Consider the following 13,102-nt stretch of genomic DNA (forward strand, 5'->3'; position numbering starts at 1 on the left):
AATCTTTTTTAGTTAGCCATTAAAAAGTGTCATTTTGCTTGACTTCTTACTACATTCATAATGGCTAAATTGCTACAACACCCTAGTATTATTTTTGACAGGCAAATGGTTTAAAAAAGATGTTTTAGCCAGTATAGTGGCACGTGATTTAGGGTTGCTATCTGGTCAGTCCGTTTCCAGTTTGAATATTCATCCATGTCCGTTTTTTTAGAAGTACTGTAGTCTGGTGTCCTTTGGTATCTTAAATGACATGCGTATCACATTAAATGGGGACACTCTATTTGCCCTTTGTTTGTTCTGTGATGGACTGCCATGCTCCCTGGGACACTGTAATGTTATACATGTGTTTACAAAATGAAAAGAGGACTACTTTTTGTGATGCTTAAAATTTTTAATGATCATTAAATATGCTTTATAAAATAAATATGTAGTTCAGAGGGAGAAAAAATGATCTATGACATCTCCAGGTGATCAAAGCTAAGAATAGTAAAGATCATTAGGTGAAGAACTCCAGCCCCTGCAGGATGTTATTAAAAGTATAAAAATCCAAGATGTACTCCATATTATATCGTTGTCACAAGAATATATTTTACTAAAGATCCTACAATGAAAGGTAAGTATTAAATGAGCTACCACTGCTTTTGCACAAACTAAGTTTGGATATGAGAAAATCTAGGGGACATAATGGACATGCTTACCATTCTACAAAAACTAAACAAATGAAGAGTAATTATTTCTTTCATGTTAGGTACCCTTTATTTAAATAGTAATCTTTATCTCATAGTAACATAATTGTTGATTTAAATTTTATTTAAATTATGCAACGGCACTCAGTCCCTTATGTTACAGGTATTTTTGAAAATAAATAGACAGATCTTTGTACTGCACCCTTATATCTAATAGGCTTTGGAAATCGAAGACTAGATCTTTCTTTCATTATATCATTTTTTTAATTTAATAGAGCATTTTTAGATACATTATATCATTGTAAATTCATGATGTGTAACATAAAACTGGATATAATTGTAAGCAAACTTAACAAGCCAAATTTTACCTAGTATGTTACTTTACATTTGGTGAATTTATGTACTAAACAAAAAAAAAAACATTTTTATTTAATTAATACGTTATGTTTGCTTTGCTAGTTATTTTTATATATTTTGTTATAAAACATATTTTTTAATTTAATTAACAGAATTGCCTAAACATCCTGAAATACTGATGGAAAATGCATCTGATGAAAATAACATCAAACTTATGGCATTTCAAGACATAGGGAGTAATAAGTACATGTATTACTTTCTTGCATTAATAGTTTATATTTTGATTATTCTGTTTAATTGTTCAATAATTATTGTAATTTTTCTGGACAAAGGCTTGCATGAACCCATGTACATTTTTCTATGCAATTTACTCCTTAGTGAACTTGTTGGATCATCAAGCTTTTACATAAAATTCTTATTTGATATTCAAACAGATATACAGGTAATTTCTCTCCCTGCTTGCTTTATTCAGATTTCTATCATTTCTCTTTATATTTCAGTTGAAATATCAATTTTAATGGTTATGGCTCATGACAGATATATAGCAATAAATTTCCCTTTACACTATATTAGTTTAATTTCAACTAGAAAAGTACAATTTTTCATTTTTGTAGCCTGGATGTACTCTCTGTTTGTGGTAACTACTAGTACATCACTAACTGCATGTCTTCCTTTATGTGGTAAACAAATTAGAAGCCTGTATTGCAGCAACTGGGAATTTGTCAAATTGTCATGCAAAAACACAAATAATAATAATATTTTTGGATATCTGGTAATGTGTTTATTTTTTATACCCTTCATTTTTATTCTGTATTCTTACATTAAAATTCTCAGAGTATGTTGGAATCGTTCTAAATCACATAAGTTTAAAGCTTTTCAGACATGTGTGCCCCATCTTGTAACATTACTCCTTTTTGCAACTTCACTACAATATGAAATAATGGACAGCAAACTTAATTTAAAGAGAGAAGTAAATGCTATAACTTTATTTGCTTCTCTAGAATTTTTAACAGTTCCTCCTCTTTTAAATCCGTTAATCTATGGGATCATCTTACCTGGTATACGGAAAAGATTTATTTACATAATTTCTTCTAAAATCAAATAAATCTCAGCTCAGTAATGTGAATTATGTGGTTTCCATTACACATGTGTAGTTGAGGGGTGGGGAAAATGTTTATGTGTGAGTCTAACAGACAGATTATTGCAAAAGGAATAAAAATGATATTATGATTAAAGAAAGCTTTGATTCCTGTCTTTTCTTTGTGTGTTTCCTCAATATTTATAAAACTATTAGATTAATTAACTCTGTAAGCAGTATTCTAAATATGAACTGGGTTCAGGGCTCTATGATGTATACATAAACTCAATATGAATTATTAGAATGGGAAAAGGACAGTCACTGCGCTATGTGCTTTGTCAGATGTTACCCTTTATGAAGCTCCATATCCTCATTATTGAATACCATCCTTGCCCTTTGATTGGGGTGTTTTCTCAAAACCATAATACTGTAGAATTAGGCATGTTCTCAATACCCTATGATAAATGCATTAATACAGGCAAACTAATATTGAATTTGCAGTTTTGTTTACTGAGAGTGTCATTTGTGATGAACTGGTATGTGTTTGCCTGTAGCTCTGGCATGAAAACTGTGTGCCCATGGTTCTATACTTAAAAAGGTTTGATGAGCATGGGTAGATGGATTCATTTTATTTTTGACCACAAGAAAATTGGATAAAAAGGATAAAAAAAGTTTCACTTTTAAGTTGCACTGCACTTGAGAATAGAACTGTAAAGCAGCTATGGTATTTTAGAGGTCATAACTATCTTTTTTAATGAATTATGAAACATTCAAAGTCAGTTCAGTCACTCAAGGCACAGTTTTACTGGGCTACACTTTTTTAAACCTGGACAAGTACAACTTCTACAGCTTAGTGTTCATTAGAACAGACAGACAATACTAGCAGGAATCTCATTGCAATAAAAAGCACGCATTTATGGTGTGGTATGGAGTATGTACTGTATGGTTTGTGATATATAGAATATAATATACAGTAACTGAAGTCAAAGAAAATTCATGCTATAAGTTCATGAACAGAATGCACACCTGGTAAACATAATGTAACACAAACATCAACTAAAATATGCTAATGAATAATAGTGCAGCAGCTATTAGGAAAATAAAAAATAGAAATGCCTGAATAGGCAGGTAAAGAAAACAAAGTGGTTTTGTTGTGAAACTTTGGCATTATGGGAACCAGGGTGCATAAGGAAAAACAGAAAGAGAAGAAAACACGTCTAAAACTTGTTAAATAGTCTTATGAAGAGTGGAATGACAGCTGCTCAAGTAATAAATAATTTTAAAAAGTAAGCTGCATGAAAGTCTAGTAAACTAAACAGAGCAGTGTTGTTTTGAAGCACTGGGATCAAGGGGACTGGGAAACAAATTATAACTAAACAAAGAGAAAAAAATCTTGAAACAATGTCAGAATTTATAGAAAACACCACTGAATTGTGCTAATACAGTCCCCAAATCTGACTTTAACTGCATGGATAGCATAGTGATTCAGTGGTTTCTGTTGTTACCTTACATTTCGATGAAAATTAATAAAATTCCTGGCCCACTCACTGACTATAAAGAGCTTAAATTTTCTTCCAGTGCCTGTATGATTTTTCCCAGTTCCCTGGTTAACTAATTCCACCTTAATGTACATTTTAAGTTAATTGGCAATTCAAAAAATGCCCTGGTTATACTGTGCATAAGTGAGCTTTTAGTGGGTTGTTTTTACTTCTAGAGGTTTCTTGAGCCTTGTGCCAGACACAGTTTATACAGGCTCTGTCTTCCTGAAACAATCAAATAGGAAAATAAAGGCTTGGTAAAACCACTTATTGGAATGATATTTGTTATCATCTTTTATCATCCATCCATCCATTTTCTGACACTTATCTAGGTCTATGTTGCAGGGGCACCAGTCTAAGCAATGATGCCCAGGAATCCTTTTTCACTGCCACGTTTCCATGCCAGCATGTCCTGGGTCTGTCCTGAGGTCATGCTCAAAACACCTCCCCAGGGAGGTGACCAGGAGGCATTCCCATTAGATGCCCGAATCACCTGAACTGATCCTTTCAAGGCAGAGTTGCACTACTTTCAGCTCCACCTGAATGTCTGTGCTTCTTACCCTGTCTCTAAGGCTTAGACCAGACACCCTGGAAAGAAAACTCATTTCTGCCACTTGTTTTTGCGACCTAATTCTTTTGGTCACTACCCATAGATCTGGATCAGGGGTGGACAATGTCAGTCATGAAGAGCTGCAGTGGCAGCAGGTTTTCGTTCCAACCCAGTTTCTTTATGAGAAATCAATTATTGCTGATGAAGCCCTTATTGCTTAAGTGACATTTTGTTGCATTCACTGTTTAATGGCTCCTTATTAGCAATAAGATGTAAATGACAAAGCAGCCAGCAGTTCTTCATCTAACTTGTTTCCATTTACATCTCTGTGGGTTCATCTTGCACTGTTTGATATAATAAAACACTTAATAGAAAAATTAAACATTTTAGGCTTCAGATCATTTGGATGACATCCTTGGAAAGGAAAAAATCTATAATATAAAAAAAACTTACATTGCAGAATATCAAGCCATAAAATTAAATAAGGTCTGAGATTGGCAAGCATTGGTTTCTAATTAAGCAGTTGGGTAGGAATGAAAACCTGCAGCCACTGTGGCTCTCCAGGGCCATAATTGAAGGTAGGAATGTAGATCAACCGATAAATCAAGAGCTTTTCCTTTTAGCTCAGCTCCCTCTTTACCATGAATGATTGATACAAAATTTACACAATTGTAGATGCTGCTCCTATTTGCCTGTTGATCTCCTGTTCCCTTCTTCCATTACCTCAATAACAAGATCCCAATATACTTAAACTCCCTTGCTTGAGGCAGCACCTCATCCCCAACCCAGGAAGAACATTCCATCCGTTTCTATCTGAAAACCATGACTTTGGACTTGGAGGTGCCTTTCCTCATCCCGACTGCTTCACACTTGGCTGTCAACCATCCATATGTATGTCTAGGTCACAGCCCAATGAAGCCAGCAGGACAACATCATCTGTTAAAAGCAGAGTTTTGAATTTGAAGTCACTGCACAGGACACCCTCCACTCTTTGACTGAGCCTAGAAGTTCTGTCCATAAAAATTATGAACAGAATTCATGACAAATGCCAGCCCTGGACGAGTCCCATACCCACCAGTAATGAATCTGACTTACTGCCAGCAATGTGAACCAAGTTCGCTCCAGTTGTACAGGGACTGAACAGCTAACAACAACAACAACAACATTTATTTATATAGCACATTTTCATACAAAAAAATGTAGCTCAAAGTGCTTAAACTAACAACCCCATACTAGCAAAACTCCCAACACAAGACACACAGAGGGATGTGGTCGTATGCCTTTTCCAAGTATACAAAATACATTTAGACCAGTTGGGCATACTTTCAGGAGCCTTCTGGAATCCTTGTGAGGGTCAAAAGCTGGTACAGTGTTCTGCGCCTGGGATGAAGTCTGCATTGTTCCTCCTGAATCTAAGGCTGAACCAACAGTTGGATCTTCCCTTCCAGAATCTTGGCCTAAGCTTTCCCAGGGAAGCCCAGGCGTGTGATTCCCCCTAAAGCTGGAACACAACCCTCTGGTTCCCTTTCTTAAAAATGCTGCACTTTGCTTGGCCTGTCAATACTTGTCAGCTGCCTCTGGAGTCCCATAAATTAACCAAGCTGGAAAGACCTACTTCTTCAGTCTAAGGAACAAAAAGAGACAAAACATAACAAAAACAGAAGTTAAACAGAAGCATGAGCAAAAATAGTAAGAAAAAAATAGAAGGAAAATGTTCTTTTCTCCCCTGATTTAAATGCTTATTTTAAAATTTTATTAATGTTATTATTTAATTCTTACAGAAATCAACATACAGGTAAATGATATAATTGATAACACGTTCTAAATCTTTATAGATCCTACATTACACTAAATTTAAGAGTTAAAATACCTCATCATCTATATGGTAAATGTGCTAGAAACAAATAGTACGGAAAGTACAGGAAATGCAAACTCAGAGACACTCAAACACCCACACAGAAAGTATTCCCTGACTCCAATTATTGTTGTTTCAAGAATAAAGTGTGTTTAAAAGGACTTTCCTGAGTGTAATTTGTGCATTTCTGGACCCAAAACATGACAGTATGCTTGTAACTGTCTACCAAATGTGAAGGACAGAATTTAGAAAATCGAGTTCAATATGTAAATATTTCAGCCTCTTTTCTATGAGTCCATGGCACCCATATGGTGGGTGCTTCAGTTAAAGTCTCTCAAATGATCATTCAAATTATTATTTAAGTTGATTAATTAGTTCTGAAATGTATTTAAGGGGCACGGTGGCGCAGTGGTAGTGCTGCTGCCTCATTAGGAGACCCGGTTCGCTTCCGGGTCCTCCCTGCGTGGAGTTATGTTCTCCCGTGTCACAATCCAAAGACATGCAGGTTAGGTGGATTGGTTATTCTAAATTGGCCCTAGTGTGTGCTTGGTGTGTTTGTGTGTGTCCTGCGGTGGGTTGGCACCCTGCCCAGGATTGGTTCCTGCCTTGTGCCCTGTGTTGGCTGGGATTGGCTCCAGCTGACCCCTGTGACCCTGTGTTCGGATTCAGCGGGTTAGAAAATGGATGCATGGATGGATGTATTTAAGTGATATTGTAGTTAGGCATCCCCACATTGTTTTACATTTAGTATTGGAGTAGTGTAGAAAAATGTAACTGTAAAGCACAGAGTATTTCAATGAAAAGTAAAGACCAGATCTAAGGTCATATTGTGAGGTTTATGAAAAAAATCTCAATATACTGACAAAGGTTTTGTGTATTCACTGTCCATAACACATAACTATACGTAAATTGCATATACTGTAATACCATGTTTAAATAATAAACCACGATCTGTTACTATGACAAAATATTCTAAAGAGCGCACTGATTTTCCAATTATTCTACATAGCATGCCTTCTCTATGCAAACAAAAATTAAGCAATGATGTTGTTGTTTTTTCCTGTCTTGTTATTCCAGTTGGTATCTGACTGATGCAATAATGTATGTGAGAAAGACACATATTCTGTAACTGTACATTTTGTAGTTGCCTAAATAGGTAAATAAGGGTGTGTGTGTGAGTTAGCTCTGTGATGGATTGCAGTTACATCTAGAGATGGTTCTTATGTCACATTTCAGTGATGCAGAGATCCAACTGCCTGTGACTTTGTAATGCAATAATTATGTTCAGAAAAGAGATTGATGGGGAGAACTGTATAACACAATTGGTGTACCTGATAACAGGAATGTATGCTTTAAAGTATTTTACAATATCACATTAAAGTATGCAAAATACTTATGATCCAAACTGCAATCCTCATTGTTCACTCATTCTCCATCTTCTCGTTATACTTATTGGCATTAATATTTTCATTTTGTCTTCATCAAACTTGAAACAAAAGATGTAGACTTTCAAACCTACTATAAGAATGACTAAAATAATGTCTCTGCTAAACTGGGACACTAGACAAATCAGGTTGCATAACCATGAAAATATACTGTACATCTCAGTTCCCAAATTGGTGACTGTCACTTCTCCCTCATATCTCTGGAGCAACGATTTGAATAATGCCCTGCTTATTCTGTCCATCCATCCATTTTCTAACCCCACTTATCCAGAGCAGGAAGCTGGAGTCTATCTTATCCCCGCAAGCATCAGGTGCAAGACAAGAGTAATCCCTGGACAGGACACCAGCCCATTGTTGGGTGAACAAACACCAATACCGACCCATCAAGGGCTAATTTAGCATTGGCAGTCCACCTAAACTGCATGCCTTTGGATTATGGGAAACCCACATAGACATGGGATTAGGATGCAAACTCCATGCAGTGAGCACCCCGTGATGCAAACCCTGGTTTCCCTGTTGCAAGGCAGCAGCACTAGCACCAAACAACCATTGCATCAGACAGTTAATTGTCTGTGTAAAATCTACTATTTCTGCCCTTGTCTGAGGGCAAATTAAAAACAAATGAGTGTTGGTTTAAATGCCATCCTAAAACCAGTCTACTTTGAATGAGTAAATACTATATGTATTTGCATGTGTGAACACATATAGCAGTGGATTGGCACCTATCAAAGCTGTGTTCTCCATTGTACCTGATATTGCAGAGACTTAAGCTCTGCAATACTGACCTGGTTTATATGTCTTCAATGATAGCTGTTGTATGCTTTCTTAGGGACTTCCATGTAATCATGCTCCCACACGTACAAATTCTGACAACAAGGCTTTAAAATGGCACAACTGCATCACCAAACCGGTGTGGCTGTCTATTAAATTACTGCACTAACATACTGTACCTGTATAGATGGAAGTTGCTATCCCCTGGTACAGATCCTTCTTTAAGGTGCCTGTTCTCAAACAAGAAAAGAGAAAGAAAAAGGTCTGGTGATCCACCCCATATATTATAAGACACGGTAATGAAAACTAACGTTTGATCAAAAAAGACTGAGTCCAAGCAGAACTGAATGGGGAGGAGAGATGCAGGCTTTTATAGATAGTGTGCAGGAATAGGCCTGTCCGTGTGGAAAGTGGCGGAAGTGAGGTTGTAGGAGGGAGTTGTTTGGACAGGAATGTGGAAGTTGATGCTGGTTTAGCTAGGTTTCCCTTCTGAGGATCTGTAAAAGAGGGAGAAAAGAGGTTAGTGCACTTCATCAACCCCCGAGCTGACATCTTACCCTCACTTTAGCCCTTTGACTGTCTCCTATGGGCAAGTGTGTGACACGGCTCCCCCTCTCAGCTCATACCCACTAAGTCGAGCGTCCAGGACCAAGAGGTCATGAACGTGGGAGGGGACATCTGCATTAGCCTGTAGAGAGTGCCTACATCAGTGAAGCAGTAAGGCTGAAGGTCCAAAAACCACCTTGTGACTTGATGATTCCACTCCTTGTGTAGGGCCATCCACTGGAGGGAGGCACGTTTTGTCACCAGGGTGATCTCTCGGCCCAAAAGGTAGTACTTCAGCTGTGTCACAGCCTATTTGATTGCGAGGGCTTCTCTCTCAAGTGCAGCATACCTGGTCTTCCGATCCAGCAGATTCCAGCTCAGGAACATGATGGAGTGCTCAGCACCATCGATGCTTTGGCTAAGCATGTCTTCAATTCTGGTGTCTGAAGTGCCCATCTGGAGGATAAAAGGTAAAGAGAAATCTGGTGTTCTCAACACCGGTGCTGACGTAAGGGCCTGTTTAAGGTCACGGAATGCAGTGCTTGCTTTGTTATCACATACCACACAGTTATGGTTCCACTTCTTTGTCAGATCTGTCAAAGGTGTTGCCCTCTCTGAGAAGCCAGGAACAGGTAGTAACTTGCTAGACCCAGGAAGGCTTGGACTTGTCGTTTGCTCTTTGGATGAAGCCAATTCAGTATGGCATGAACTTTTGAACACTGTGGTCTGACGGTGCCCCTACCCACTAGGTAACCCAAATATGTGGTTTTGGTCAGCCCAAAGAAACATTTCTTTGAGTTGGTCCAGATGCCAGCTTCCACTAGTGTCTGGAGTACCGATTGAAGTGCTTTAGGTGGTTTTCCCATGTGCTGGAATAGATGACTAGGTCATCCAGGTAGCCAGCACTGTAGACATTGTGGGGCCAGAGCATTTTGTCCACCAGATGCTGGAAGGTTGCAGGGACCCCGTGAAAGCCAAATAGGAGGACATGATATTGCCATTGTTCACTAGGGGTGCTAAATACGGTCTTTATGGTGGTATACGGACTGGACCAGGGACTATAACCCTTAGGTCCAGCATATGCCTGATCTCCAGCTCCACTTCTGCCTTCTTTGCCTCAGAAAGGTTGTAAGGGTGTTCCCTGACGATGAGCCTGGGTTCAGTCATGATGTCATGCTTAACCAGAGAAGTCCATCCAGGTGTTTCACTCACCACTGCCAGGATTGACTGGATGGCTCTCTAAAGCTCCAATCGTTTTATGGGTGTCAAATTGGGTCTGAAGTTAAAGTTGATTTTCTGAGGGAAGAGGGAACGATGCTGACTGGAGGTGGGATCAGTGTCCCTATCTTTCCAAGGTTTCAGCAAATTAATGTGATATATGAGCTTACTCGGCTGACGTTTTGTTGTTTCACCTATTAGTTGAGAAGCCCATTCCTATCCTTAACTTCATAGGGGCCCTGTCAATGAGCCAGTAATTTGGAGTGGTAAGTGGGAACGAGGACCATGACTCGGTTTTCTGGGCAGAATTCCCAGAGGGTTGTGCCACGGTCATAGCAATGGGCATGTGCTGCTTGATCTTTCTCCATGTACTCTTTTAGTATTGGCAGAATTTTTACCAATCTATTGTGTAATTCCACGATATACTCCAAAATATTTCTAGATGGGACGGCCTTTTCCTCCTCCCAGCCTTTCTTTAGGATATCATATATACCACAGGGCTGCCATCCATACAAGAGTTCAAAAGGGGAGAAGCCCATGGAGGCTTGTGATACTTCCCAGTAGGCAATTAAAACAAGGGGAAGTAACTGGTCCCAGTTCCTCATATTCACACTGACCACCTTACACAGTATCTGTTTGAGAGTCTGATTGAATCTCTCAACCAAATTGTTGGTCTGTGGGTGGTATACTGAAGTTTTCAGATTCTTTATACTCAGTAACCTGGCCACCTCCTTAAACATTTCCAAAGTAAAAGGCGTCCCCTGGTCCATGAGAATTTCTTTAGGAATGCTGACTGATAGAAAGACCCTTACCAATTCCTGTGTGATAGTCTTTGAGTTGGCTGAGCACAAGGGACCATCCCTCCAGCAATTGGGTGGCGTAATCAACCAGATGCATTTGTGTCCTTTTGCCAAGGGTTCAAGGGGTCCAATGAGGTCTACCTTAATGCATTCAAATGGTAAGTCAATTAGTGGAAGGAGAATTAGAGGAGTACAGACATGAGTTACAAAAGTGGCAGACCTCCTCATTGACCCCAGGGCAATAAAAGCGGAGGTTAATGAGCACTAAGGTCCGCAGAACTAGGAGCATGGGATGCTGCATGCGTTGGCTGTTTACAAACACAACTGTATTAATAGCATTCTTCAAGGAATCATTGTTTCAATGTTTCCACTGAAAGGAGCTTGGCATTTCTTTGAATTGAAAATGTAAGGTAGCAAGCGGATTGGGGTTGCCCTCAAGGGGCAAAAGTTGGCACCGTTTTAAGTGCCACATCAAACTGGATGGCCATGTCAGCTTTAGGTGCAAGTACCAAACACGCTGTGGAGACAGAATAGGGGCGCATTCTCCACGTCCATAATTACATCTAACTGTAAAGCCTGAATGACTGTTTGGTTACCAACTGGGTTTTTTGACCAGTCATGACCTAATATCACGAGGTACTGCGGATCAGGCAAGACAGACATCTTGAGGCTTCAGAGGACATCCCTGACGCTAACCAGACAGGTGGTAGTGCTGTATTTCTACATTTCCCTGTGAATTTAGGTTATACTGGTCTTTTCATTCACAGGTGTGTGATAGCATAAAGGGTTAACAAAGCAAAGATTGGCCATTGGCATCAAAATGATTCTTGAAAGTGGTCCAGTCACAGAGTCAGAGCACAGTAATTCTGTCAACTCATCACCTGAATAAGATGCCACCTTTTGGAAACAGCTTGCTGTTATAGCTCCTAGACTCAAAGGGACATGGTCAGTTGCCCTCATTGTCTTCTCTGAATTATGGGTAATAAGAGAGTTAGTGATTGTAACCCCTAGTGTCCTGAAGTGGTAGTGCTTACCTTAGATGAGTCACACTTTTCACCAGTTATGTTACATCAGATATTTCATTAGCAGGGCTCTTCAGTGTCACTGCTGTTCCTGGTTTTCATTATAACCAATTCTTCAATGTGGACTATTTTTTCTTTTTAATTTAAATTCCTATTTAATTATATAGCACAGTAAGTCTATAACATAATTGTAGGCTCTTGTAAGACTTTCTCCTGGCTTGTAGACAGCGTGTATTTCAAATTTCACAATGCAAACTGAACACAGGTGGGCATGTGGGATATATAACAGTATTTGTTTGCATCCACAGAGCCAGGACATTTAAACTCTCTACAGGCATCATGTAAAAATGATTAGTTCACATTTGAAGAAGGAAGACTGTTGACAAAAGAATCACTTCCATATTTTTATTTATTATTGTTTCTCATTCCATTTACATTTCACATCTTCACTACATGAATTTTGCACTTTTTCTCCCTTATTCAAGGCTTGTTTTTTATGTTATGTTTTGACCTAAAGGTACCCCACAATACTTGTGACTTGTGGCTGTGGGAAACAAAATAGGGTGGGTTGTTATAACAAATAACAGTCCACCTCTACTGCCTAGGTAACCTATCTGAGGGGAAGACACAAGATATGTGCTACCCAGGGGGATTTGCTTCAAGCAGACTCCTGACAGCCAATATAATTTGGGGACCTGGTACTGTTACTAATGTTGCAATATGACATTAATGGTATATTTTTTCATTATTTGTGCAGTCATTTTTCTTTTTCCCCTACTACATATTTTTAGTTAAAGAGGAAGCACATTTGCAACTACTTAATTATTACCTGCTTAAGTAATTATTGGTGTTAAACAAACAGTGTCAATTTTTCTGGGTAGAGTGGTGGCACAGTACTTACAGATGCAACTTCACATTACCAGAGTCCTGTATTTGATTCCCAGACCTTGAACTTGATTGTGTTGGTTTTTCTCCAGGAACTCTAGTTTTCCTCCTATATCCAAAAACATTTATGTTAGGTTAATTGGCAACTATAAATCCACTTCATTTCAGTGAAAAGTATAGTTGTGAGTGTGCCCTGGGATGGACTGGTATCCAATCCAAGGTTGATTTTTCCCTTGCACCAAATGCTGCCAGAACTGGCACTGCCTCCTCATGACCAAATGGAAGGACAGATATAAACTTAGCAAAAAAAGAAACGCCCCTTTTTCAGGACTGTGTATTTCAATAATAATG

At 38.7% G+C, this 13,102-nt stretch overlaps 1 protein-coding gene across 1 annotated transcript; it reads left to right on the forward strand.

Annotated features, from left to right (window-relative positions):
- The first annotated feature begins 606 nt into the window (after positions 1 to 606).
- On the forward strand, positions 607 to 2,148 carry LOC120524508 (olfactory receptor 1468-like). Its single transcript, XM_039746342.1, has 3 exons — positions 607 to 613; positions 1,196 to 1,635; positions 2,008 to 2,148. The coding sequence occupies exons 1-3, from the start codon at positions 607 to 609 to the stop codon at positions 2,146 to 2,148; spliced, it is 588 nt and encodes a 195-aa protein (XP_039602276.1).
- Positions 2,149 to 13,102: the final 10,954 nt, after the last annotated feature.

The sequence above is a fragment of the Polypterus senegalus genome, chromosome 2 (genome assembly GCF_016835505.1).
Source record: "Polypterus senegalus isolate Bchr_013 chromosome 2, ASM1683550v1, whole genome shotgun sequence".
NCBI lineage: Eukaryota > Metazoa > Chordata > Cladistia > Polypteriformes > Polypteridae > Polypterus > Polypterus senegalus.